Source organism: Zosterops lateralis (assembly GCF_965231275.1).
Source record: "Zosterops lateralis genome assembly, chromosome: 22".
Lineage (NCBI taxonomy): Eukaryota > Metazoa > Chordata > Aves > Passeriformes > Zosteropidae > Zosterops > Zosterops lateralis.
Window position 1 is genome coordinate 5,128,354 of NC_139782.1, and position 25,021 is coordinate 5,153,374.

The 25,021-nt window shown below is 44.6% G+C and overlaps 1 protein-coding gene across 2 annotated transcripts; it reads left to right on the top strand.

Moving 5' to 3' along the window:
* The first annotated feature begins 443 nt into the window (after window positions 1-443).
* On the top strand, window positions 444-23,836 carry MMEL1 (membrane metalloendopeptidase like 1). Of its 2 annotated transcripts, none has more exons than XM_083876799.1 (23): window positions 444-838; window positions 977-1,140; window positions 7,536-7,595; window positions 8,195-8,356; window positions 8,764-8,844; window positions 9,324-9,419; window positions 9,669-9,787; window positions 10,459-10,524; window positions 12,975-13,109; window positions 13,724-13,813; window positions 14,061-14,197; window positions 14,656-14,749; window positions 15,470-15,598; window positions 15,873-15,971; window positions 16,329-16,412; window positions 16,671-16,774; window positions 17,353-17,411; window positions 19,326-19,445; window positions 20,443-20,576; window positions 20,994-21,059; window positions 22,033-22,128; window positions 22,401-22,477; window positions 22,832-23,836. In XM_083876799.1, exons 1-23 carry the CDS (start codon window positions 789-791, stop codon window positions 22,929-22,931), a joined length of 2,322 nt encoding a protein of 773 aa, XP_083732925.1. In that variant the 5' UTR covers window positions 444-788; the 3' UTR covers window positions 22,932-23,836. The 2 variants fall into 2 exon arrangements, with proteins under 2 accessions (XP_083732925.1, XP_083732926.1); XM_083876800.1 differs by having other exon boundaries at window positions 444-800.
* The last annotated feature ends 1,185 nt before the right edge of the window (window positions 23,837-25,021 follow it).

The following is a 25,021-nucleotide window of genomic DNA, read 5'->3' on the forward strand; positions in this document are numbered from 1 at the left end:
TCCAAGGAGAACAGAATCCCAGGGAGCTCAGGAGAAACCGCAGGGTATTCCAAGGAGGACAGAATCCCTGGAGTTCTGGAGAAGCCGCAGCGGCGGGGAGCGCCTCCAGCCCGTCCCACCCCCCTCCTCCTCCTCCCCCGGAGCATCTCCCTGGAGCTGGGAAGGGCTCGGGGCTGAGCTCCCAAGGCTGAGCATGGCTCGGAGAAGCCCGGCAGAGCCGCAGGCTCCCGCAGCCCCCGGAGCCGCCCCGTGGCCCCGGAGCCGCCCGCTGTCCCCATCCTGCCCCATCGCCGCCCACGGGCGCTCGCACCTGGAAGGATCCCAGCCCGGATTCCCCGGCTGGTAACACACACAGCCACACCTGGAAGGATCCCAGCCCGGATTCCCCGGCTGGTAACAAACACAGGCACACCTGGAAGGATCCCAGCCCGGATTCCCTGGCTGGTAACACACACAGCCACACCTGGAAGGATCCCAGCCCGGATTCCCCGGCTGGTAACAAACACAGCCACACCTGGAAGGATCCCAGCTCGGATTCCCTGGCTGGTAACAAACACAGCCCTGCAGGAGCTGCCCAGCGCCACGGAGGGAATTCTGCACGACTTTGGAAGTGGGCAGGGGAAGGCAGCAGTTTGCTCCCTCCCTCCCTCCTTCTGTGATTTGGGAGAAAAGGAGTTGCCCAAGCTGGTGATGAGACTTTTGCAGAGTTCTCAAAGAGGCTCCTGAAGTTGTGACGCTGCAGCACGGAGAGCACAGCCCCCCCCAGAGCAGACACGCAGGCACAGGGGATGGAGAATGAGGTTGGCAAATCTGTGGACAATCAAATGGACAAATACATGTAATAATTTGGAAGTTTTCTTTCTCTCTTTGCTTTTATTCTGCTGCTTTTTTTTTTTTTTTTTCTCATGCATTTCTTCTCCCTATCCTGACGTAGCCGTGCCGTTAACCCTCTCTCGCCCTCCCCTCCCCGATTTAGAGTTACAATAATGGGGAAATCAGAAAGTCAAATGGATATTGTGGAAAAATCGACCAAATCCGGGAAGAAGCCCTGGAGCTTTGTGGCCATCGGGCTGGCTGTCCTGCTGCTCCTCATGACCTGTGCTGCCGTCGCCCTGGTGATCCTCTATGCCAGCAGCAGAGGTAAGAACCTGGGAATAATCCTCCCCTTCCCTCTGCAAACAGCAGAAAAAGTCCTTTTTTTTTTTTTTTTTTTTTTTTTTCTTCACAGAGCTAAATGAAAACAAAAATACGGGGAGACCATGAGGTCTCTGCCTTGAGCACAGAGATTTTGTTGGCTTTTACCTAAATTTTGAATTACGCTCTGTAAGATTCTATGCTTTTATTTAATTCCGTGCAGCGTGTTGAATTCAGAGCTGTTTTGACAAAGCTGATGCGCTGTTTTAGAGGGAAGGTGTGTGTCTGTGTGTGAGGACTGATATTTCCTCATTTTATCCAAGCACAAGCCAAGATTCATTATTGTCAGGGTTTTTTAAGCAACAGCTGCTTTAAAACACTTCTAAAAACAATCTCCCTGAAGGGGAAATTGCTTATTACAATATGAAAGCTTTAAAAAAAAAAAAAAAAAAAAGCCACTTGCTGCTGAGGAAAAGGAGACTTTTAAATATTCCATCAGGCAGTTGGATCTCTAAGTGTGATTTGCTTCAGTGACTTGAATGCAAATATCTTGCCAGAAACCTGACATTGAGCCACGTTATTTTGAAGTGTTTTGCCTAAATATTTTAACTGCAGAGCACACTTGGTAAAACCAAAGTTTTCCCACTGGCACAGCAAGTGCAAAGTCCCACTTTAAAACCCTGTGAAGCATCAAATGCTCGGGAGCAGCTCTGCCTCATGTTTGTCACTTCCATTAAAGTCTCTTGGATTGGGAGCTTTGTTAAAACACTGGAGAATGAAATTAAAGTGGGAACAGCAAAACTAGAGCAAGGCTTTGCTGTGTCCTCACACTGTCTCTGCCTCCCCTGCTGCAGGGAGCTGCATTTTCAGCACTTGTGAGTGAAACACTGCACAGTCCTGAGCAATAATTCATGAAAAAAGCCTCGTTATTGTTCACTCCATTTGCTAGCAGCAGTTGAATGCCAGGCAAAATCTGAGTATTTGGGTATTCAGAAAGTTCATCAGAAAGTTTATTCTATTAGCTCAGGAGATGAGAGGAAAGAAATTCCCCAGATCCAGGTCCTGGAGGAGGAGTTTCTGTATCAAACGTTGAGTTAGGCAGGGTTTTGCCTCCTGCATGCATTAAGGATTTGAGAAATCTGCCCTGGGTCCAGACAACCCAGAACTCGGGTATTCGTAATATTTGCCCAAGTGTTGGTCTCATCTAAATCCACAGGCAGACTCTGTGCTCACTACATGTGTCTAAGGAAAGCTTATCTGTGAGAAAACAGGTCTAAAACCTAAATATTTTTGCAGGTTCATATCTGCAATTAAACTTTCCCTGAGTGCAGGGTTGATGTTCTGCCTGTCTGTGCTCCTCACACCCCACCAGGTGTGTTCAGCTCTGCCCTGGAGCTACTTTGTGCCTCTGTCCCCATCCCAGCTCACAGCTGGAGCAGCCACCAGCTTTAGATAATTCCAGGTGGGAAATGAGATTCCAGGTGGGAAATGAGATTCCAGGTGGGAAATGAGCAGCCTGAGGAGCTTCATCCTCACAGAGCAGTGTCAACATGCAAGAACTGAGTCAGCAAGAGCCTTTCAGACTGTTCCTGCAGCAGAAACATCTTCTTTTTGTCTTGAAAAGTTTTGTCCCAGTGCCCCCCTTAGTTCTGTTTTGCTGTCACACTTCAGCCTGTTCCCAATGCTCAGCCAAAAGCCTCAAGTCTCAGGTTCCCCAAGGGAAAAGCACCTCTGGCTCAGAGCTGAGCCACAGAAATCCCACAGAACAACAGGAAAAACACAATGTGGCTGAGCATCATTCATGTGATACAACCAGCAGTGTTATCCTGGGATTCTTCTATTGCTAATTTCACTGAAATGTTCATTTTGGGATGTGTACGGGACACTGGATTGTTCACTTAGAGCAGATTCAGATTTCTCACTTTACCTTGAGACATCCTTGATCAGAATGACACTACCCAGGCTACTAAAATTAATTTTGTTTAGCTTGTAATTAGGAATTAAATTAGAAAATTAAAGCATTGTTTGTCCTGCTTTGCATTCACTTTTTTTTTTTTTTTCTTTCTTTTTTTTCTTTTTTTTTTTTTTTTTAATTTCTAAAGGCATGTTTAGGCTTTGTGGTTCAGGGAGAATATTTTTCTGCTTGTATATATCATGCAGAAGAGCACTGTGGTGCATGAAATAGCCCTCTGGGCACAGCAATAATTCCTGGAGTTCTGTTAATGCTGACTGGGATTTTTATCTCTATTCCCAGCCAACAAAAACACTCAAGCTCTCACAGCAGTGCAGTTACAGAGTTCTGGACACAATTTGGGGATTTGTGACATCCAAGGAAGTTCTCAGACTCAAAAACCACCCTCATCTAAATAAGCTGATAGAAAACATAGGAAGAATGAAGTAATATTGGGGTGATCCTGGCAAGGGAGGCAGGGTTGGGTTTGGATCTGAGCACACCATGCTCTCAATCCTTCCCTCACACCCACACCCCCACCTCAGCACCCTTTTCACAGCTCCCCCCTCAGTGTTTACTGAACTCCAAACCTCATCCCTTGCTGGAAAGGTCACAGCCTGAGGAACTTCTCAACCCTCTCTGTAGCTGGCACATCAAATCACTCAGCAGCTCCTCCAGCAACTTAGCTCCAAACAACTTCCAGCCTCACCTAATTGCTGCTCCCGTAATTCTGGTTATTTGACTTTCTGGCTCCCAAGCTGCCTTCTCAGGAGGAAGACTCACTGATATTTTTCGTGTCTGCATCCCCACACGTTGTCACTGCTGGCTGTTAGGAAGCCCAAGGTCACAGCCCTGTGCTGTCTCCTTAGGCAGGCTCCAAACAAACAGACACACAAACCGAGCAGCACCTTATTCTGGGGGTGGATTTAAAAAAAAAAATACCCACATTTTTCTCTTACATTGCCTGTGCTGAATGTTATTTTTGTGCATTTAAATAACAGATTTAAACAAGCCTGCTGAGCAGGAGCAGTGTCTAAACTAAAAACTGAGACAAGTTTGTAGCTGAGCTCTGGCTCCTCTCCTTCACTGGTGTGAAGTCCAAATGTCCTTTGACGTCAGGAACGTTCATTAACGAGGCAGCTATTCAGGGGAGATGCAGAATTTCAAGAAGTGGCAGCTAACACACAAGTCATGGTGACATTTGGGTGGCAAGACTCTCCTCAGTCGTAGTCAGATGGAGCTGCATGAATGCAGAGCTGTAATGGGGAGTGACAGGCCATGCAGGGCTGCAAAACGGGCAAATAAACACACAATTTGCTGATTCTCACACAAAATTCTGATTATAGGTAAGAAATCCTAGGAAAGATGGGATAAAACCAAACATTTGTGTTCTGCACTCCATCTGAAGACGCTGACACCTGGCACAGGCAGCCCTCTCTGACAAAATAAACCTGAATTTGGCAATTCCGCTGTTTGTTGCGAGCAAATTTCTGTTTTAACAGCAACAAGGGCAGCTTGCAGTGCCAAGAGCACTTCTGCAGAGGAGATCTGAGAAAAGGGAAGGTGCTGAGAGGTAAAAGCTCCCACGTGAGTGCCTGGTGACAACTGTGGGTCTAATTGTCCCCGTGTGTGCCATCCCCAGCCATCTGTGCTCCTCCAAACGCGCAGTGGGGAGACACTAAACACAAGCTGTGTCCTCCAGAGCCCTGCAGAAGGCTTGGCTTGGCTTTTGTTCTCTGAAAAAGGAGCTGCATTAAGGCCCTTGGGTTTGAAAGGCACCATCATTCCAAAGGTGAGCTGCTGAAGGGGACTGCAGCCATCCAGAGATGCCACAAGTCATTCCTGGCTCCTGCTGCTGCCCAGGAAATGGGACAGGGCTCAGTGACTCCTGTGAGGCCAAATTAGGACAATAAAATTCTCTGCAGTGACTCCAGGGGGACTGAAGCGTGTCCCAGCTCTGCCATGTCTCAGGTGAGCAGTTCACCCCTCAAGTAGCATCTGGAGTGCTTAATTTCCCTCATTTTCTTCCATTTGGAGTAGTCCCACAGCTCAGGCCATTTCATTTGTCTCCATTAAAGCTTCTCTTCCCTGATCAATTCTCTGCTGCTGCTGTACCAGACTGAAATGGATGTCAAAGCAGGAGCCTCTCTATCACTGTAACTCAACCTGTCAGCAGTGCTTAACCAGGGAGGAAAATAAATAGAGAAATACCTCTGTTTCTACTGAAAACTTGGGCTGTTCTAGAAAAGTAATTGAGAAAACAAAAGGCAGAGTGGTTGAGAATTCAGTAGGTGCATTTTAAGTTCATTTCTAGTTTTTGGAAGGTGCAGGTGACAAGGCTGCAGTCGAGTGGGCAATGATCTGAGATTGTAAAGCCAAAGAGGGCAGAGCTGGTCATACCCAGAGCCTGTGGCAGGAAAGGTTCTGAGGAATAAAAGAACAGAATTGATAGAGAAACAAAGGAGACGCTTTTCGAGGTAAACTGAGATCTCTTCCCCAGCCATTTCCCATGATCTGGTTTTGGGGCAGAGTTTCAGAGCCCTGAGTGTGCCCTGGAATTGCAAACCAAGCTCTGGCTCCCCTGCTCATCCTGCTCAGTTACAGCATCACAATCACGAGGGCTTGGGGAGTTTAAGCCTCATTCAAAGCAGTTGGTTCCAGAAATTGAAGTGAGACATTGTCAGGTTATAGTAAAGAGAGAAGCTTTGATTTTAAATTAAATAAATAAATAAGTAAATGAAAGAAAAAAAAGGATCTATTTCAATCCTGCCTGGTCCTTGGGAAACAATGAGAGATACACAAAATTCCTGTAGTACAATTATTTCTTCTTCACATTGCTCTTTGCTATTGCTCCTTCCCTTCTGCCCTTGAACTACTCATTTCTTTTCCTCCAAGTATTTTATTTTCCCCTTGGAGATACCCTGGGCTCTTAGGTTTGATTTTGCCAATTGTTTAATTACAAGAGGGTTTAAGAAACTCCAAAAATTTGGTTTAGCTTCATCCAGCACATAAAACAAAAAACCCAACAAATGCTGAAGGAAACACCCCCCCTCCAAAAAAAAAAAATATATATATATATATAAACTATATCTGTGAAGCTTCCCATTGTTCACATATTTTGTTCCTCCTCTGTTCAGGTTGCCAGACACCAGCCAGGGCAGGACACAGAGTTTTTCTCATGCAGATGTGCTCCCACCCAGCATGGCCACGCTCAGCTGAACCCTGAACATTCCCCAGCACAGTGGGGGCTTTTTATGTCGCTTCCACTGATGAACTTCAAAGCCCTGTTTTCTCCCCCACTGTTTTATTTCTCTCTGAATTACTGTAATCTTGTTTGCTCTCATGTAAAGCACTTATTTGCATTGAAAACGATTTTTTTTTAGTAACTCTTTTCTGCAAACAAGGATCAAAACCAGAGCTTTAAAATGGCTAAATCTGCTGGAAAGTACCAAGATTTTGTTTTCCTGAGTGGAAGCACATAGTTGCCTATTTGATATAAGTTAGGAGTAAACCAAGACATCCAGGTTCGCAAATGGGAAATTAAACCAGCAAAATTAATTTCCTTCTCCCGGAGTCAAGGCCCTCAGATCCCTGCAGCTCCACAGGGAACAGCACATGGGAGGGACCTGACACCTGCCCTGCATCACAAATACATCCACTTGAATACTCAGCATCAAAAATTATGTGTGCACGGGCTTTTTGGGGATCTTCTGCACCAGGAGAACTTCACAAACCAAGACTAAGCACTCAAAAATAGGAGATGAATACCCCAGAACAGGACTTCAGTGGCCTTTTCCATGCTCAACTCAAGGCAGGACAAATTTGAACACAAGGTCCACAGTTTCCTTATTCCTACACTATTGTATCAGCCCTGAAAATTCCAGGTTAGGGACAACCTCTCAGGTGAGCAGCAAGGACCAACCTTAAAGGCCACATGAAACTGTGGCCAAACAAGTCTGTGACAGGCTCCCCCTCCCCAACACACAAATACCTGGAGAAATAAAAGTAATTTATTTTCTTAGATTTGATCCTGGTGACTCAAAGCAGTGTGGCAGCAGTGACCCAGCTTTTTGCCCCCTGTTTAAACCTCTCAGTCTCAACTTGGAAGATGCTCAGAGCATCTTAATAGATTGTCTAAAAAACGATCCCACACTTTCAGAGTAGACTGTGGAGGCAGTTAGCAGGTAGAAAAGATGGTCTTAATCTCCTTCCAGGAGAGATAAAACTCACTGTCAAGACTGTTGTAATTCTGCTGCCAATAAATTTTTCCCAAAAATCCCCAGATTTCTTCACGGTTGTCATCTGATGTCTTTGACTGGCACCAACACTCACTCGCCTGCTCTCAAACCAAGCAGAGCTGTCACTGAGATTGGGCTCTGGTGAGTGACTTTGGGAGCAATTTCTTTCCAAAACAAGTAATTCCATCTGCTTTCCTCTCCTCTCCCTGCAGGCTCCCACTATGGCACCAACTCGGGCAACATCTGTACCACCCCTGGGTGTGTGACAGCAGGTAATGGGTTACTGTGAATCACTGCTGCAGAGGGGAGGCTTTATGTGTTGTTACTGAGCCTAAATAAGAGATAATTCTGAGTTTAAGGCTGCAGTAGATGAAAAGGAATGAGATTTCCCCTTGGGTAAGGAATACCATTCATAAGTAGCACAGGAAAATTGGCAGTGTGGCCAAGAGCTCTGGCTCTGAGCCACAAGGCCATGGACTGACCAACACAATCTGTACCTATAAGCATAATAAAATGCCCTTTAGACTGAATTTTCTTTCTCATGGGGTATTTACCTTCTTATTTTTGGTCTCTACGCCTCAAGAAAGGTGAGGCTCCAGCACAGATGTTCCCAATAGCCCCCTGGAAGCCCTGGTTTCTTGGGCAGTACCTAAACTGCAGCCCAGGGGAGCACTGGGCACTCTTCCCTGCAAGGCCTCCTCCTCTGGGACAATTCTTCTGCCATTCAGATCCATTTTTAAGCAAAAAATAGGATTCCTCAAATCATAATATGCAGGAGTGAGCCTTGCCAAGCTCAACCTTGACAGTCTTCAGTAGTCCCAGAGATCCCTGGGCAGGCTGTAGAACTCAGCTGTCCAATTCTGCTGCCCAGCTGCCAGAATAATCCAGAACATGGACCCCACAGCTGACCCGTGCAAGGATTTCTACCAGTACGCCTGCGGGGGCTGGCTGAACCGGCACGTCATCCCAGAGACCAGCTCCAGATACAGCATCTTTGACATCCTCAGAGACGAGCTGGAGATCATCCTGAAAGGTAGGGATGAGGCTGCTCCACCCCCAGGCACCTGTGGTTATTTCAGAGCTAACTGGCTGCACATCAGACAGAAATAAACTTGCAGGGAAGTATTGATTAGGAATCTTTTCTCTCTGGTCCTTTATTCTCTACATCTCTTACTACACCCATTTTTTGGAAACATCCTGTTCCCAGTAAAAATTAGCCCAAGGTGATTGAGTGCTAACTCCAAAAAGAGCAGGACAAGCAAGGTCTGTCTGCAGGTCCTCCCTCCTGACACTTTTTTCATTAATGGCATGAAGAGCTCTCTAGTTTGACAGTAATTGCAGCCTAGAAGTGCTTCTCACAGCCCTGAATCCTCAGGGATTTCTGTAAAATGATCAAAGCTCTCCAGAGCAAAAATCTGATGGCAATGGTTCTTTCCCCAGGTGTGCTGGAGACTTCAGATCAAGGGGACAGAGAAGCATTTCAGAAAGCTAAAATCCTTTACAAGTCCTGCATGAACGAGAGTGAGTGTCTTGTTCCATCGATTCCCCTCTTCAAAACCAGGTGTACAGAAAAACCAAAGTCCTGTTAAGCAAAGTCCAGTCAATATCTGTCTAATCCATGTGGCTGTGCCTGGAAAATTCATCTTCAGATGGATGAAGATGCCTTGGTATTTCATTAAACCTCAATATACCCATTTGGGATGTGGAAAGGATGGATATTGGGTATCCACCCCTGGTGTGGATGCAAAGCTTTTCCCTCAGAAGGCATAAACCTGTCCCCAGCTCATCTTTCCCGAACCAATCCAGCCCAAATCAGCAGTGGAGCCACAGAAGTATTTTCATTCCTTTTCTGAAAACTAACACAGAATGGTTTCATGATATCTTTTATTTCTTGCTAAGACACACTCAGCTGCGAATTTAAACTGTTAGGCCCATTACTTATTTTTTCTAATTTTTATTTTTGTATGACAACAACACAGAATTTTTCTTTCCTCCCTCAGGCCTGATAGAGCAAAGAGATTCCCTGCCTCTGCTGGAGGCCTTGAGGATGGTTGGAGATTGGCCAGTGGCTTCTGCAGACTGGAGTAAAACCAAAGGTAATTCTGGGCCTGGAGGGGTTCAGTCAGAATTATTTACTGAATCAGGGAGGACACTGTCACCAAATTAAATCCTCCATTTTCAGTTTCTCTTTCCAAGCAGAAGTCAGGATTTACACACACATTTAACATTCACTGATCCATTTAAATAGATCTCCAAAATTTCAGCAGCCAGCTTGTGAACTGTACAACTTCAACCAATGTGACACAGATTGACAAATTAAGTCTGTTTTCCCTTTTATCTCCCAGAGCCAAGCTGGAGCATGGAGGAAAACCTTTCCATAATGAACTCCAGGTTTAACAAACGTGTCCTCATTGACATGTTCGTGTGGAATGATGACCGGGATTCCAGCAGACACATCATTTATGTAAGAAAAAAAATGACAGGGAATTATTTATAGACCAGAATCATAACGGATAATTATTTACACTGCAGACAGATGAGCTTTACCACTATAGAACAATAGTGGTAAAATGTAGGCAACAGTTCTGTACCCTACGTGTCAGATCTGTCTCAAAGACATACTGGGAAATGTTTTATGGTAGCATAGTTTTTGTTTCAGCAAAAGAAGTAAGAATCAATGGAACTTTGCTGATTTACAGCATTTAAGGGCTGCAAATTCTTGTGACTTCAAAAATGATGATGAGGTTTAATATGTAGTAAGAAACCATGGGTTTAAAATACATAAAGAGTATTTCAGATTTTGTTCATGAATGGTTGTGCAAGAAGTGCAGCCCTAAAGTCAAGCAAGGTAGAAAAGTTACTTAAATTTGTTCTTGGATCTCCGTGATAACTGAAAGATTTTGTTTTATAACCCACACTAAGAGCCACCCTGCCCTTACCTGGGAACTCAGAGACTAGAGCTGTACTTTCCACCTCACCCCAGATCCAGGAGAGCTCAAACTCTCTGGGTGTTTGGCAGGGGTGTCATTCCAGTTTTTAGTGGCACACACAGCATTTCCCGCTGCCTCTCAAGGATTCCTTTGGACAGCCTCAGTTCCTGTTCACCACTAACCAGAGAAATGCATTTTCCTCCAGATTGACCAGCCAAGTTTGGGAATGCCATCCAGGGACTACTACTTTAATGGGGGCAACTATCAAAGAGTAAGTATTCCTTGTATTGATTTACTCTGTGCCACTAAAGCAACTTTATTCCTTATCTCTGTGCTTTTGAAAACCCCAATATATGAATCTTCATGCTATGCAACAATCAGAATTAGACTGAATGCATTAAACATTCATTGCTATTTTTTTTAATTAAGCCAACATTTTGTAAAGTTTACAAAAGGACTGAGCACCTGTATAAATATCAAGCCTCCCCAGAACTGGCCAACTCATGAAGAAGGTTATGAGACATTAAAATCGTGTTTTATGGCTTAGACAGTCTCTCATTTTGAAGGACAGCTTCATATTCTCAGTGCAAGGGATTGGCTTGTATCTTCCTCTGAATCCCTGATGCTCAGCAAGTAAGAATCTGCTGCCACTTACTCTCCCCTTCCCCCAAAATTACATGAAATTGTGAGAGATTATTTTCTAGCGGCTTTCTTCTGCCAATGCTCAGGGCAAAAACACTGATTCTGCAAAAACACTGTTTCTGTGAATGCACAGAAAGCTGTTGCAAACAGAGCCAGATAATTTGTCTGTTTCCAAGATGAAAATACTGCTTTAGTACATTTTATTTTCCTCAATTATGCCTTGCTAACAAAGAGTATTTGCAGCCCAACATCAAACCAATTTTCCTAACAAGAATGGAAGGGAATACAGAGGGACAACAATCAGCATTTGAGACTCTTTTGTCTCGTGGTTGTAAAGGCAGATGAAAACATCAGTGGGAAGAGTTTTCTTCTCACTTCAGTGTATTTGACTACACTTTATACAGAATATAGCTAAAAAACAGCCCTGGGAGGTTTATAGGGGATTGTCCCCACACCTTCTGGACACTTTTAGGAGCTGCCACCTCCTGGGACAAAACAATCTCCTGGAAGCTGGGAAATGTGGAGAGCTGCTGACATGGGAATCTCCCCTGCAAGTGTCACCTCCACAGCAGCACTCACAGCAGAAAAGAGGGATATTTATGCTTTGGGGCATGAAGGTCAGACACAGGGTCTTTCCTACCTTGGAGGAGGTAGGAAATCAGGTACAGTGCAGAGACAATCCTAAATTAGTGAATGAAAACCAGTTCTGCTCAATACAGCTTTAATTTGAAGGCACAAAGCAGGGGGGCTGAGGCTGTGCTCTTAATCCTAATGACCAAGGAAGAGACACAACCCCTTTTTATTTGTATTTACCAGCTCGCTGCCCCCAGACAATGAGCCCAACTCTGATGACCCAAACTCCCCCTGTGCTTAGTCCAGCATCTTTTGGCAAAACTCCTCCTGAGGCCTGGGGGAGTCTGGCCTGATTAAGGCTCAGCATTCAGCCTAAAACCACAAATCATCATCTGTAAGTGCCCAGACTCAATTTCACCACAGTCACCGTGTTTATCTGACTTCCAGGGTCTGCAGAGGAAGAAAAGTATATGAGAAGAACAGGTAGCATCAAGTTTTCCTGTATCAGGGAGCAGCACTCCCTCAGCAGCCAAATGTCTTTTCAAGGCCCATTCTGAGGCAGAAATCAGTCAGAGCCTCCCGTCAGGAATAAAGCAAAGATGTCACTGGGAACTGTCTGAAACAGAGCTTTTCTTTCAGACACTAAAACCAGACCTGAGAAGATTTATGGTATTACTTTCAGAGAACTCAAACCTTCCCTGCTCACCCTGGAATTTTGGATTACTGTTCCCATACTGTAACTCAAAGCACAGAGCCTCCTCTTTGCCCAAGCAGTAATTCTAACTCAGAATGCTGGGGTTGGATGGCACAGAGAAGCAAAAAGTGTGTTTTGAGGCTGGCAAGTGCCCTGGAAGGTATTCATGACAAAGAGAATGCTTTGCTGAATGAGGAATGTGAAGATGAACTACAGAAATAGAGAAGAGAGACTATTATCATAGGCTTGGAGTTAATGACAAGGGGAATGGGTTCAAACTGCCAGAGAGCAGGGATGGGATATTGGGAAGAAATTATTCTCTGTGAGAGTGGTGAGGCCCTGAAACAGGGTGCCCAGAGAAGCTGTGGCTGCCCCATCCCTGGAAGTGTTCAATGCCAGGTTGGACACTGGGGCTTGGAGCAGCCTGGGATAGTGGAAGGTGTCCTTGCCCAGGGCAGGGGGTGGAAGTGAATGGGCTTTAAGTTCCTTCCCAACCCAAACCATTCTGGGTTTCCATTATTTTATACAAATATATATAAATCTTTATTCTATGCTGGCTTGGCTGCTTGTTTAGAAGCCTTGAGGCAAATTTCTAAAGCAGTTGAGCAACCCAAGCATTTTCTGTGGTGGCCTGGGACACAGAACCCTGGGAATGCCTATTCCAGGCCAACCTGGGATAATGGAAGCTGTCCCTGCCCATGGCAGGAGGTGGCACTGGATGGGGTTTAAGGTCCTTTCAACCCCAACCCTTCTGGGATTCTATGAAATGATGGACAACAAACCTTTTCTACCCATTCTGTGTCTGACTGCAGGTGAGAGAAGCTTATCTGCAGTTCATGATCACCATTGCCAAAATGATCCGGGAAGACAAGAATGTGTCCAGAAATGATTCCTTTGTCCAAGAGGAAATGGCAAAGGTCATGGAGCTTGAAACAGAGATTGCAAATGTGAGTAGAGAGATCAAGAACTCTTCAGGAAATTGTGGGGTGCAAGGGGTGAGGGGGAAGGGTCTCTTGCTGCTTTGTGCAGCAGTTTTCGGTGCACCAGAAAACGCACAGCACAGAACAAAGTGGGAGAAGAAGACTTTTTGTGCCACGAGCAGCCCAAAAATCAGAGCCTCTGTGTCTCTAATTCTGCCTGCTGTGTACACTGCTGCTGTGCTGCTCCAGTCACAGCCTTATTTCTATCAGGAACTCTTGTAAAGCAGGATAGTTCCCCTCCTCCTAACCATGCACTGGGATAACACCAGGGCAGGCTCCCTTGCATCCTTAATAACCTAAAGCACCCCAAAAATCCCCCAGAGGAGGCTTCTATTCTAAAGAGGACAGAAGGAACCACTTGGCTCAATATATCCCTGAAACATTATTGAATAGGGGGGTACCCAGGCTCCTGTATTGAATTTTTGGAAGTGGCACAGGGCACAATCAAATGATTGTCCTTTTCCCAAACAAACTGGTTAATCTGAATATTATTGGAGTGTGTATGTGTGCACCTGCATGTGATTTCAGCCATTGATATTTCTGTCAGTTGATTCCAGTAATAACCTTGTGAATGTCTTCAGGCCACGACCCCAGCAGAGGAAAGGCACGATGTGACCTTGTTGTACAACAAAATGACCTTAGCAGAGCTGCAGGAAAAGTTTGCATTCAATGTAAGTGTTTCATGAGCAGTCTTGTACTTCAGGTCTCTTAATTCCATGCCAGTTGGAAATGGCTTTGTGAATTAATCAGTGCTTCAACAAAGAGGTACAAAATCATTCCCATTCCTGATTTTGTCTTCAGAATTCCTTCAAAACTTTGTCCTACTGAACAGCTGCATTCAAGGTCATAAGACTGTCAAAAGTCCAGTTACTGAGGCATTTAATCATCCAACATTGGAATGTCTCTCTGTCTGCCTAGGAATTTAACTGGACCTTCTTCATCCAACGTGTCATGTCTTCAGTAAGTGTTCAGGTGGACCAGGAGGAAGAGGTGGTTGTGTATGGGATGCCTTATCTGCAAGAGCTGAAAGCAATTATCTCCAAGTACTCAGCCAGGTAAAGAAACTGCAGGAGAAGTAGGACAAAAGTCACAGAAGGATTGCTGAAATATCAATTATTGGACCCTCATGCTAGTTCTGAGCTTCTGAGGAAAAATGGCACCTCTGTAAAATACAGGAAATGCCTTTGGAGGTTCCAAAGTCAAAATATTGCAGTACAAGGTGTCTTACTTGCTGCTTGGTTAGAAAAGGTTAAATGAGAAGAAAAAAAATACATGACAGGCTTAGCTCCTGTTACATTCTAGAAGGAAGAAAAATAAATTAATCCCAGAACAGACATGACAGCCCAGTCCTCAGGCTGGATGACTCTGCAGTTAAATGAGATGCTGTAAAACCCAAGACTGGCAGCAATTATTTCCTTCCTTGTCGCCATCCAAAATTGAGATTCCCCTCTGACTGCCTGCACTAGTGCTGGTTTTTACAGGGGATTAAGCTCAGCTTTGCTTTCCCACACAGCACCATCCAGAACTACCTCATCTGGCGGCTGGTGATCGACCGGGTCAGCAGCTTGAGCCGGCGCTTCAAGGATGCTCGGGCCAGCTACAGGAAGGTATTTCCTCTCTTCATAAAGAGGAGAGCACAACTCCACCAAATCCAGCCTGGTCAACACAGTAACCCTGTCAGGGGTTTGCAAAGAGGTGAACTTAGAGCTCCTTCCCAGCCCAAACCATCCTAGATTCTGTGATTACATCATGGAGCCCTCAAACCAACCCAATGGCAGCAGTGGAAACTTTGGGTTAATTTAGGCAGAAGAGCTGCAGGGGCAGGGTTAATGCTGAAAACAGCCCAATGGCAGCAGTGGAAACCTTTGTTTAATTCAGGCAGAAGTCTGGAGAGCTGCAGGGGCAGGGTTAATGCTGAAACCAACCCAATGGCAGCAGTGGAAACCTTTGGGTTAATTTGGGCAGAGGTTTGGAAGAGCTACAGGGGCAGGGTTAATGCTGAAACAAACCCAATGGCAGCAGTGGAAACCTTTGGGTTAATTTGGGCAGAAGAGCTGCAGGGGCAGGGTTAATGCTGAAACCAACCCAATGGCAGCAGTGGAAACCTTTGGGTTAATTTGGGCAGAGGTTTGGAGGAGCTGCAGGGGCAGGGTGAATGCTGAAACCAACCCAATGGCAGCAGTGGAAACCTTTGGGTTAATTCAGACAGAAGAGCTGCAGGGGCAGGGTTAATGCTGAAACCAGCCCAATGCCAGCAGTGGAAACCTTTGGGTTAATTCAGACAGAAGAGCTGCAGGGGCAGGGTTAATGTGGCTCTGGTGCTGCAGGCCCTGTACGGGACGACGCTGGAGGAGGCGCGCTGGAGGGAGTGCGTGAGTTACGTCAACAACAACATGGAGAACGCGGTGGGAGCGATGTATGTCCGGGAGACTTTTGCTGGTGAGAGCAAGAGGATGGTATGTAGTTTACCCTTTGTACTACTGTACATCCACAATGCCCACAGTGCCCATTCCCTCTGCTGTGAGCTCCCTATTTTTTGCCTGGGAGAGTTATCCACCAGTCCAGAAGGTGCAAGAACTCGTTTGTGATGCTCTTTTAGATGCTCAGTACCATGGTTTAGAGCATAGGATTTGGAGACATCACCTTCCAGCAGGAAGCTTTTCATCCCTCCTTAGCTGTGCCTGGGAATAGGGCATGTGAATGCTGAGTGTCTCCCTGGCTCTCTTTCAGGTCCGAGATTTAATAGAGAAGATCCGTGAAGTGTTTGTGGAGACTTTGGATGAGTTACAGTGGATGGATGAGGCATCCAAGGAGAAAGCTCGTGAGAAGGTCAGAGATAACAAGGAACTTCAGTATTCCCTTATGAACATGAAATATTTGGAATTTTGTAGTATCACCATTTCCAGTTTCTCCACAAACAAGAGGAAAAGAGGACATTAATATCCTGTTACATTGTCCTCTCCTTTCAATCCTTTGTTAGCCCACATCAATAAAATTTCCAACTGGATGCAATCCTCAAAAAAAACATTTCCAGCTTTTAACTGACCTCAGGACCATCAGCACCATTCCAAAGCTAAGAAAAAAACCCAAACATTTAACTATTCTCTGTGTCAAAACTTTAGCAAAAACAACAACACACCAACAAAAACCACAATTAAGAGGAAACATTCAACTCTTTTCTTCCAGGCAATGGCAATCAAAGAACAAATTGGCTACCCAGATTATATTTTGGAAGATCAGAATGAGAAACTGGACCTGGAATATGCCAATGTAAGTATTTTGTGCACATCTCACTAAATACCTCCAAATAAACACCCGCTTTTGCTTTCTTGTCCCTGGAATATTTGTACCTGTGCAACTGCCCTTCCCAAGGACATGGAAATGAACATATTAATAAATAACTGGTGCAAAGAACCAACTATTCAGTGAAACCATGCAACCAAAACATCCTTTAGAGGACATTCAGTGGGACGAGAAGTTCCTCTTCCTGCTCAGCTGACAAATGTATTTGGATTCCTGTTTGTGTAGTTAAACTTCAGTGAACACAACTACTTTGAAAACATCCTGGAAAACCTGCGAGCTGGAGCCCAAAAGAGCCTGAAGAAGCTTCGAGAGAGAGTTGACCAAGATATGTGAGTTTCCAGACAGTCACAGACACAACCTAAATTCTGGGTTAATGGTGGGGGTATTTAACTCATACCTGGGAGTGCCCGTGGCTGAGATAATCAAGGAATTAAACAATTCTAAGGTAAAATGAAAAATGCTTTTTCCCTTGAATGTTGTATGTTTGGGATGAAAGCTGCCCATAAACAAGCCACCAGGTATTTCCTGGTATCAGGAGTTCTTTACAGCTGTGATCAATGCACCCTTTTTCCCACATTAATCCTTTTCTTATAAGGATTTTCCTTCTTTTTACCAGGCTCTTCTTTCTCCTAACAAGGAAATTATATTTCTTTATATAGCCATATATACATTCCTGATAATATATACATTACATATATATACATACATACATATATATATATGTATGCATATATATATATACACACACATATATAAAATAAATATATATATATGTAAAATCCCAGAAAGGATTATATCCTTACAATCCTTTCCTACATACCTTCCATTTTTTAACCAGAATTAAATTTCAAAAATGTCGAGGGGGAAAAACCCATCATGACTAACTGTGTGCAACATTTATTTTCAGATGGATAATTGGAGCTGCAGTGGTCAATGCATTCTATTCCCCCAACAGGAATCAGATAGGTAGGTTTAAACACTTTTAACCAGCTAATTTTATCCACACAACAGTGCAGGTGTGCATCCAGAGATAAATCTGCCTGCACCAATCCAGGAATTCTGGGCAAGGCTGCCAGGCTGTTCAGCTCAAGCACTTTGTTGATGAATATTCAGCTCCCCCTCCTTGGCAGGTGTAGTTTATACCCTGTCACTGAACAGGCTTGGATTTGAAAGCCTGGGACAGCACCAGTGCCAGCACCCAGAGAATGCTCCCAGTGTGTCCAGTGTGTCCTGCTCCTACATTCTGAGTTCTGATAGCACTTGGGGCAGCTCTCCAGTTTGCTCTGTGCATGTGGCACTGGAATTACACTGCTAAGAGCCACCCCAGAAACTGCCTCTGCTCCCAGAGCATCAGCTGTGTGAGCTCTGCAGGGCTGCTGGGCTGCCCTTCATCGTTCTTAGCCTGGCTCCCTGTGCTCCTGAGCTCAGACCTCATGCAGGAGCTCAGGTTAAAACTGCTGAGTCTCTGCCGAACTCTGAGCACCCCCAGCAGCAGAGACAATAGATAATTCCCTCCAGAAGTGCTTATTCAAATTCCCAGACTCCCAGGAAGATCTGCTGCTCAACTACTGATACCATAGAAGGACCATGGGGGTTTTAGGCCAGACAATAACTGCATCCTGCTCCCAGGGCAAAGGCCAGGAGTAGAAACGGCCCAATCTACCAACAGTCACAACAGAAAACTTCTCTAATTGCTAGAATCATAAACATCCAAATTGCTGATAATTTAGCCCTCTGACCTCTCCCAAAACCTGTTTACCTTTGTGCAGCTTCCACTCACCTCCATCCTGCAGGTACAGCAGCACCAAGACCTTCACCTATGGCAGGGCCCTCCTGGGGGCTTTACTGGTGGTCAACCTCAGCTCCCAGTTTGTCCCCACTGATTTTAGTGGACTGGAATCACCTTTCCAGGCAGGGAACTCAAGTCCTGAAGCCACCTGGTTCCTCTCCAGCTTTGTCCTTATAAATCATACAAAAGTAACTCATTTAAGCAACTTGGAGATGAATATGCTAAAATCCAAGCACAACCACCCACAACAGTGTGCATGTCAGTTAAATTCTGTTTCTTCATGTCTCTAGCTTGAGAAGACAATTTGCCACATTGCTCTGTCTTACAGCAGTCTGACTTATGCATTTCTGCACTAAATTATATGGATAAAACCTGTGCAGCCAAAAAGGTTTTGTCTCTGAATTAATTACTTTCAATATAATTTCAATATCTCCCTTCATAGAAAATATCTCATTAGAGTGAATTACTGCCAGTCTGAATTCCTCTAGAAGTATTTATGCTTTTCAGCTTGTGTAGAAGGGGTAAAAAGCAAATCCCATGGTTCTGGATAAGGTTTTTGCCAGCAGAATGAGGCAGAACAGATCTCATATTGCCCCCCGCAACTGGCATCAAGTCCCCTTGGTGGTCTGCAGGAATCACACCTGTGCATGTTTTACACTCCAAGTGCTGTTGGTATCATTTCTAACCTCTCCTTAACCCAAATAAAGCAATAAAACCTCCATTAGTTCCCCTATAAAATGGCTTTGACACACAAACTGTGCCTGTCTCCAAAGGACAGCTCCTAAACATTCTGTTCTTGACTCACTGCAGCAAATATTATGGACCAAATTAGTCTAAGCTTAATGTAAATGCTGCCTGGGCTCAAACAGGGAGATACTGTAGCTGCAGATGTGCTAAATTAAACCTTTATTAACTTGTCATTTTCCATTTATCAAGAGAGAAACAATTTCACATGAGGCATGAGCTTGTTTCTAATCATTTTATATTTTCTGTTCCTTCCTGACCCTTACACCAAGCAAGCAATCTGTCTGCCAGGGATGCAAAAACAAATCCACCTTATAGCATTGCCCTCTTTCTCTCTGTCTTTGCAGTTTTTCCTGCTGGGATTCTCCAGCCTCCCTTCTTCAGCAAACACCAGCCCCAGGCCCTGAACTTCGGCGGGATTGGGATGGTTATTGGGCATGAGATCACTCACGGGTTCGATGACAACGGTGAGGACACAACTGAAAAAATGTTATTATTTCAGCTGTTATTATTTCATGGCATGGCAGGAATTAAAATGCACTGGGACTGAAGATCCCTGTGCAGTCACATCCAGCTCAGCAGCAATAGGAGCATACTGGGAACACTCTATGGAAAGTTTTGCAGGGAATGTTTCCTGAACAGAGCACAAGAAATAAGCAGATGTTAAAAATAAATTGAGGTAATGACAATTCTCAGGGAAAAAAAAAGTTATTTTTATAGCATCATTGGATCAAAAACAAAAGCAAGCAGATCCATGGGTTCCTGAATACAGTGAAATCTGTGAACAACATTTTTGGGATATAACAAATGTCAGTAGTGTCTTGAAATCCCAGGAGACTTTGTTTTTCAACACAAATGCTTGAAACAAATTGACTTTTTGACTTTCTCAAATGCCATGTAAAATAATTTGGGGGAAAAACTCACTTCTGACTCTACAAGTCAGGAGTTTCTTCCACATGGGTTTTCTCCAAGCTCATTTTTTAAATGCTCATTAAGTTTATGCAAATGACACATAAACACACAACACAGCCTCAGAAACTGAGTTCTAGAGCAAAGATTCCAGCCAGAGAGCCAAGAACACAAACTCCAGAACTGCATTTCCATTTTAATTTTCTATAAACCTCAGTTCTGACCACACAGAACCAGCACGTCAGACACCTCAGAGGTGAGGGAAGGTTTTGTTACACGGTATCTGCAAAAACCACTTGGAAATAAAACCGGCTTTGGAGCTATACCTGAAGTCAGGGCTGCTGACTGAACAGGAAATCAGGAAATAACAGAAACCACAATTCCATTCCATTACGACAAAGAGAATAAACTGTGTCCAAAATATTTCTGAGCATCTAAATTCAGGAAGGAAAGGGGAAGAGAGTGCAGCTCCTACATCCTGGGTGCTACACTGGAAGAGTGGCAGCTTTAAAATCTTGCTCAAAACTTTCATTTTATCCCTGGGTTTTCCTGCAGGTAGGAATTTTGACAAAGATGGGAACATGCTGGACTGGTGGAGCAATTTCTCAGCACTGCATTTCAAGGAGCAGTCCCTGTGCATGGTGCACCAGTACGGGAACTACACCTGGGAGCTGGCTGGGGGACAGAACGTGAGTAACAACCACGACCAGCACAGGCACAGCTCTGGGTCTGTACAAATAATTACTTTAACAGGGGATCCCTATGGGGAATATGCACAAACCCCAGCTACTAACTCTTCTGGGAGCAAGGCACAAGGGTTGTGATAAACTGGAGATACTGGTGTGGCCCAGAAAGCCCAGGGTCTGTGTGCAGTGATGTTCTGTCCAGCAGCAGCCCAAGTTCTGTCCATGTTATATTTTTGTGTGTTCTGTTCCAATCTACAGCTCTTACCCTGTGATTTAATTTCATTATCTCCTTTCTTGTCCCAACACAAAGTCACAGCTTCCCTTTGCTCCAGGCATGTCAGGCTATTGTATGACTGACCTGTGGTTCTTAGAGCTGCTGATTTTACTGATGATAGAGTAAATAAATGATTATTTTTACAGGTCAGTGGCATAAGCACATTAGGAGAAAATATTGCAGATAATGGAGGAGTCCGACAGGCTTATAAGGTAATCATCAAACACCCTGTGAGTTAACTTTACCTGGCAGCCAGCAATGGTGGGGCTTATTCTGTGCTAAAAAATTGACAACTAACAAGTTATTGCCATATTCCAAAAGCCAAAGCCTCAGTTGTGCACCTGGAAGCTCATGGGCCCATGGCTTGCTGCCATTCTTGCACCCAGGAGCAGCCCAAAGGTGGAGCTCAGGAACAGGGAATGTTCTTCCCTACAAAGAACCCTAACAGATGTCACAGCAAAACCTTTTATCTTTGCTGTTTCAAGTATGGTGTTAAGGGTGTTTGTAGAATATCCTGAATTTTTTGAAATTTAAATTCCAACCCTAAGGGACACCATTCCAATCAATTACTTCATTAGGATTGTTCCAAAAGGCATCACAGACGTGGAGGAGCTGTGTGGGGTGACATAAACTGCCTGCACACAGAATCCATGGATGTTCTGTGGGCTGGACCTCTTTTTACCCTCAGCTCTCCCTTTTGTTTTGTGCTTTGGGACTGTCTCAGCACCTGAGAAGCTGCAGAAAATAGAATGTTGGGAATTAACCAGCGTGAGGGCACATTAACTTGTCTCCATCGTGTCAATATACCTAAAAAAAGCAAATTGGCCAATTAATGTGCAACAATAACAGGTAATGGATTTAACATTGAGCAAGGCTCTTATCTGCTATTTAATGAGCAGTTAGCTGAAGAGAGAAAAATCATCACTATAGAGAGCAGAGGAGACTTAACACTTTATTTCCAGATACAAATTCCCATAGAAAGAGTTTATGAAGTCAATAGTGCTTATGTTGACAGCTTTTTCATAAAATTCTCTCCACTGTTTGTATTAGAGAGAGAAAATTTATACAAATACAGAAGGGAAACACACTGGTTAATGCATGTGGTGACTAAAATCCCTCCTCCCAAAACAACATTCAAAATCCACCTCCTGCTGCTCCTGTGAGTTGATCTGTGATCATTTCCAGGCCTACTTGAAGTGGCTGGAACGGGAAGGGAAGGAGCCAAAGTTGCCTGGACTGAACCTGTCCCACAAACAGCTTTTCTTCCTCAACTTTGCCCAGGTGAGAACACACAGGGTTGTGCCTCAGCTCCTTGGACTTTGTTGGAGGAAACACCTGGGGGAAATCAAGTGCAGATAGATCTGTCCAGAGCAACAGATCTTGATCCAAAACCTTGATGAAACAAAAGCTAATTAGTAAATAACTGCATCTATTCTGCCTCTCTATAAAATGGACCCCAATGACACCATAGCAAACTGGGATGGCTCTTAGGAAAGAGCCCAATATGAATTCCCTTTAATACTGACCCACTAATGCTGTATCTCCCTGTCCAGGTTTGGTGTGGCTCCTACAGACCAGAATATGCCAGTCAGTCCATAAAGACAGATGTTCACAGCCCTCTGAAGTACAGGTGGGTTTTACTCATTTACTAACTCACAACTCACATCATTCAACCCCTTGCACCACAACAGCACAGGAGAGTCTGATAACACACAAGATAACTCCAGACTGACTACCAGATTTTCTCCCACAGCTTGTAGGACACTGCTGGAGCATGTACCTAACCTGACCTGGTGATTTTGGCAGTCCATAGGGGATGGAACAGGACCAAACCCACTCTGTTCTGGCATTTCATTGCTCATATTACCTGTATTTCCTAATGCATCCTGTATTCTGAACTGCAATCAAGTTCTGAGGCTCCAAACTACTTTCTTTTCCCCAGAACAGCCATTTCCAAGTAAATGAGTCCCTTCTCTTTGTTTAGGGTGATGGGCTCGTTGCAGAACTTTGAAGCCTTCTCCGAGGTGTTCCACTGTAAGAAGGGCACGGCCATGCACCCCGCAGGGAAGTGCCGGGTGTGGTAACCAAGGATGGGGCACTCTGGTGACACCACAAACAGCTCGTGGCAGGGATGTGCCCGGTGTTCTGCTGCTCAGCCACAGCCAGGGCTGCCGGGGCAGCTGCTGCAGTGAGAGCCAAGGAAGCACTCGGCTCTCCCAGCGCCACTGGGGAGCACACAGGAATCCCGGGGATCACAGGGATGGATCCCGGGACTGGCGGGCTGTGCCAGAGGCCACGCTGTGTTTGTTCCCGGGCACAACGACTGTTTCCAACGACATCCTGACTGTTACGAAGACACTGCATCAGGGTTACAAGGACTAATTCTTACACGAAAACAAAACCAACAAGCAGCCACAAATCTATTTTTCAGAAAGGAATAATAATTTTAATATGTCAGCTCCACTTTCTGGGGCTCAGCAACGCTGAGATGTTCCACTGCTCCGTTTTCAGTGTTCTGGTTCCATTTCTGGTGCATTTTTCCCCAAACCAGGTTAGAACTGGTGTTAAACTCTCGTGCTGTCTGTGCCCCTGCACTTTGATCACTGCTTTGTTGTCATGGATTGCTATTTGTCGTGACATGTCACACAGTGAGCTCTATGTCGCACTCTCCTCCTGCACTTGAGTTCCTCTGCTCCAAAGAACCCCCTTCAAGTGAGGCATCACTACAATTATCACACTTTAGGAGTACAAATTCTGTCTTTATGGTTAAATTACAGGGTCCCACTCTTCAGAGATATATTTAAAATGATGCTTATTCTTGTAGAAAGTGTATAAAATACCTTTTGCCAAATAGCAGACATGTATCCATGGAAACAATTAAGCTGGTTTTAATCCTGTGCCTTTTTATTTTGCCATAGGCTATTTTTCAGTATTTACACTTGAAAATGTAACATGTATTAATTTTTAATAAAATTTAAAAGAAAAAAACAAAACAGTGGCCAATTCAGCAAGAATTTCCCTGTGGAGAGGTACGGAGAGTTTTCCTTGGTAAGCATCCTACTATAATGAGAATATTTTAAACTTCCAACATTTAATAGTGAGTTTTGAATATTATTCCAGCAAATGCTTTTCTTTCTAGCACAGGAATCACTTGACAGCCAGGCAGTAACTGCCTGTGTCACTCTGCAAAATCATTGAGCCCTGAAGATGGGCCATTAAAGGTTCTGGCACATGCAGCTGTTAAAGGGATAATTAAAATGTGCCTGGAAGGGTTAATTCCAAGTGACCATCACAGCACATGGAAGTTACTCTATTTTTTCATGTAAGTTTATCCCATCTCCCACCTGCAGAACATTTCCCAGCTGCCAGTTTGTGTCAGTGTCAAGTGCACAAGCCCCAACCTCTCCTTACAGCCCCACTGATCCTGGGGCTGTGCCCACACACAAACTGGAGATAAGAGACAGGCTCCAAATCCCCAGGAAATGGCCCTGAATTCCTACTGACCACTGTGTTACCTTTCCACAATCATAAAATGCTTCAGCTCTGCGGGAAGTTCTGAACCCAGAGGTGTTTTGCTGCACTTTAGACTCGTAGACAATGAAGCCTCAGAGAAGCTTTATCACATACTCAGGAAAAGAGGGAAGATCTTGATGTTTGCCGGGAGGAATCCGAAGCCTTTCCTTCTCCCATGCTGCCACCTGGTGACAAATCCCACTCCAGCTCCAAAAAGACCAAAACTCACATCCAACAGGAGCAACTTTCCGACTCCATTGAACCACAGTTGGTGCGGACATCAAACCGTGCAAAACAATACATTTTTAGTTTGAATTAACGATCCTGGTTGATGCTGCACCTTTCTCCCTGGCTGTGCAGAGCTCCCAGCTCGCCTATAGCAGCTTCCATCTGGAAGTGAACTCACTGGAAGTCACAGTTATGGGGCTGGAGGACAGGTTTTCTTTACCAAAAAATCTTTGGAGAAACTGCTGCCTAAAAATTAATAAATCCCTCCTCCTAATTACAACACTTACTGAATAACAGTAATATTTGTTGGACAACAATAGTACTCCTTTCCCTCCTTAAGAGCTGCTTTCACTGCTGTTTATTTAAAAGTTCACCCCAGTAAAACAGTAACACTGAATACCAAATCTCACCCTAAAAATCACAATGTTTTTAT

What these genes read in the sequence shown, in the direction of transcription:
- MMEL1 (XM_083876799.1), top strand. Translation starts at nt 789, where the DNA reads ATGGAGAATGAGGTTGGCAAATCTGTGGACAATCAAATGGACAAATAC. An exon ending in AGACTGGAGTAAAACCAAAG is followed by an intron (nt 9,420 to 9,668) that starts GTAATTCTGGGC and finishes TTTATCTCCCAG; the next exon opens with AGCCAAGCTGGAGCATGGAG. An exon ending in GAGAGAGTTGACCAAGATAT is followed by an intron (nt 16,775 to 17,352) that starts GTGAGTTTCCAG and finishes ATTTATTTTCAG; the next exon opens with ATGGATAATTGGAGCTGCAG.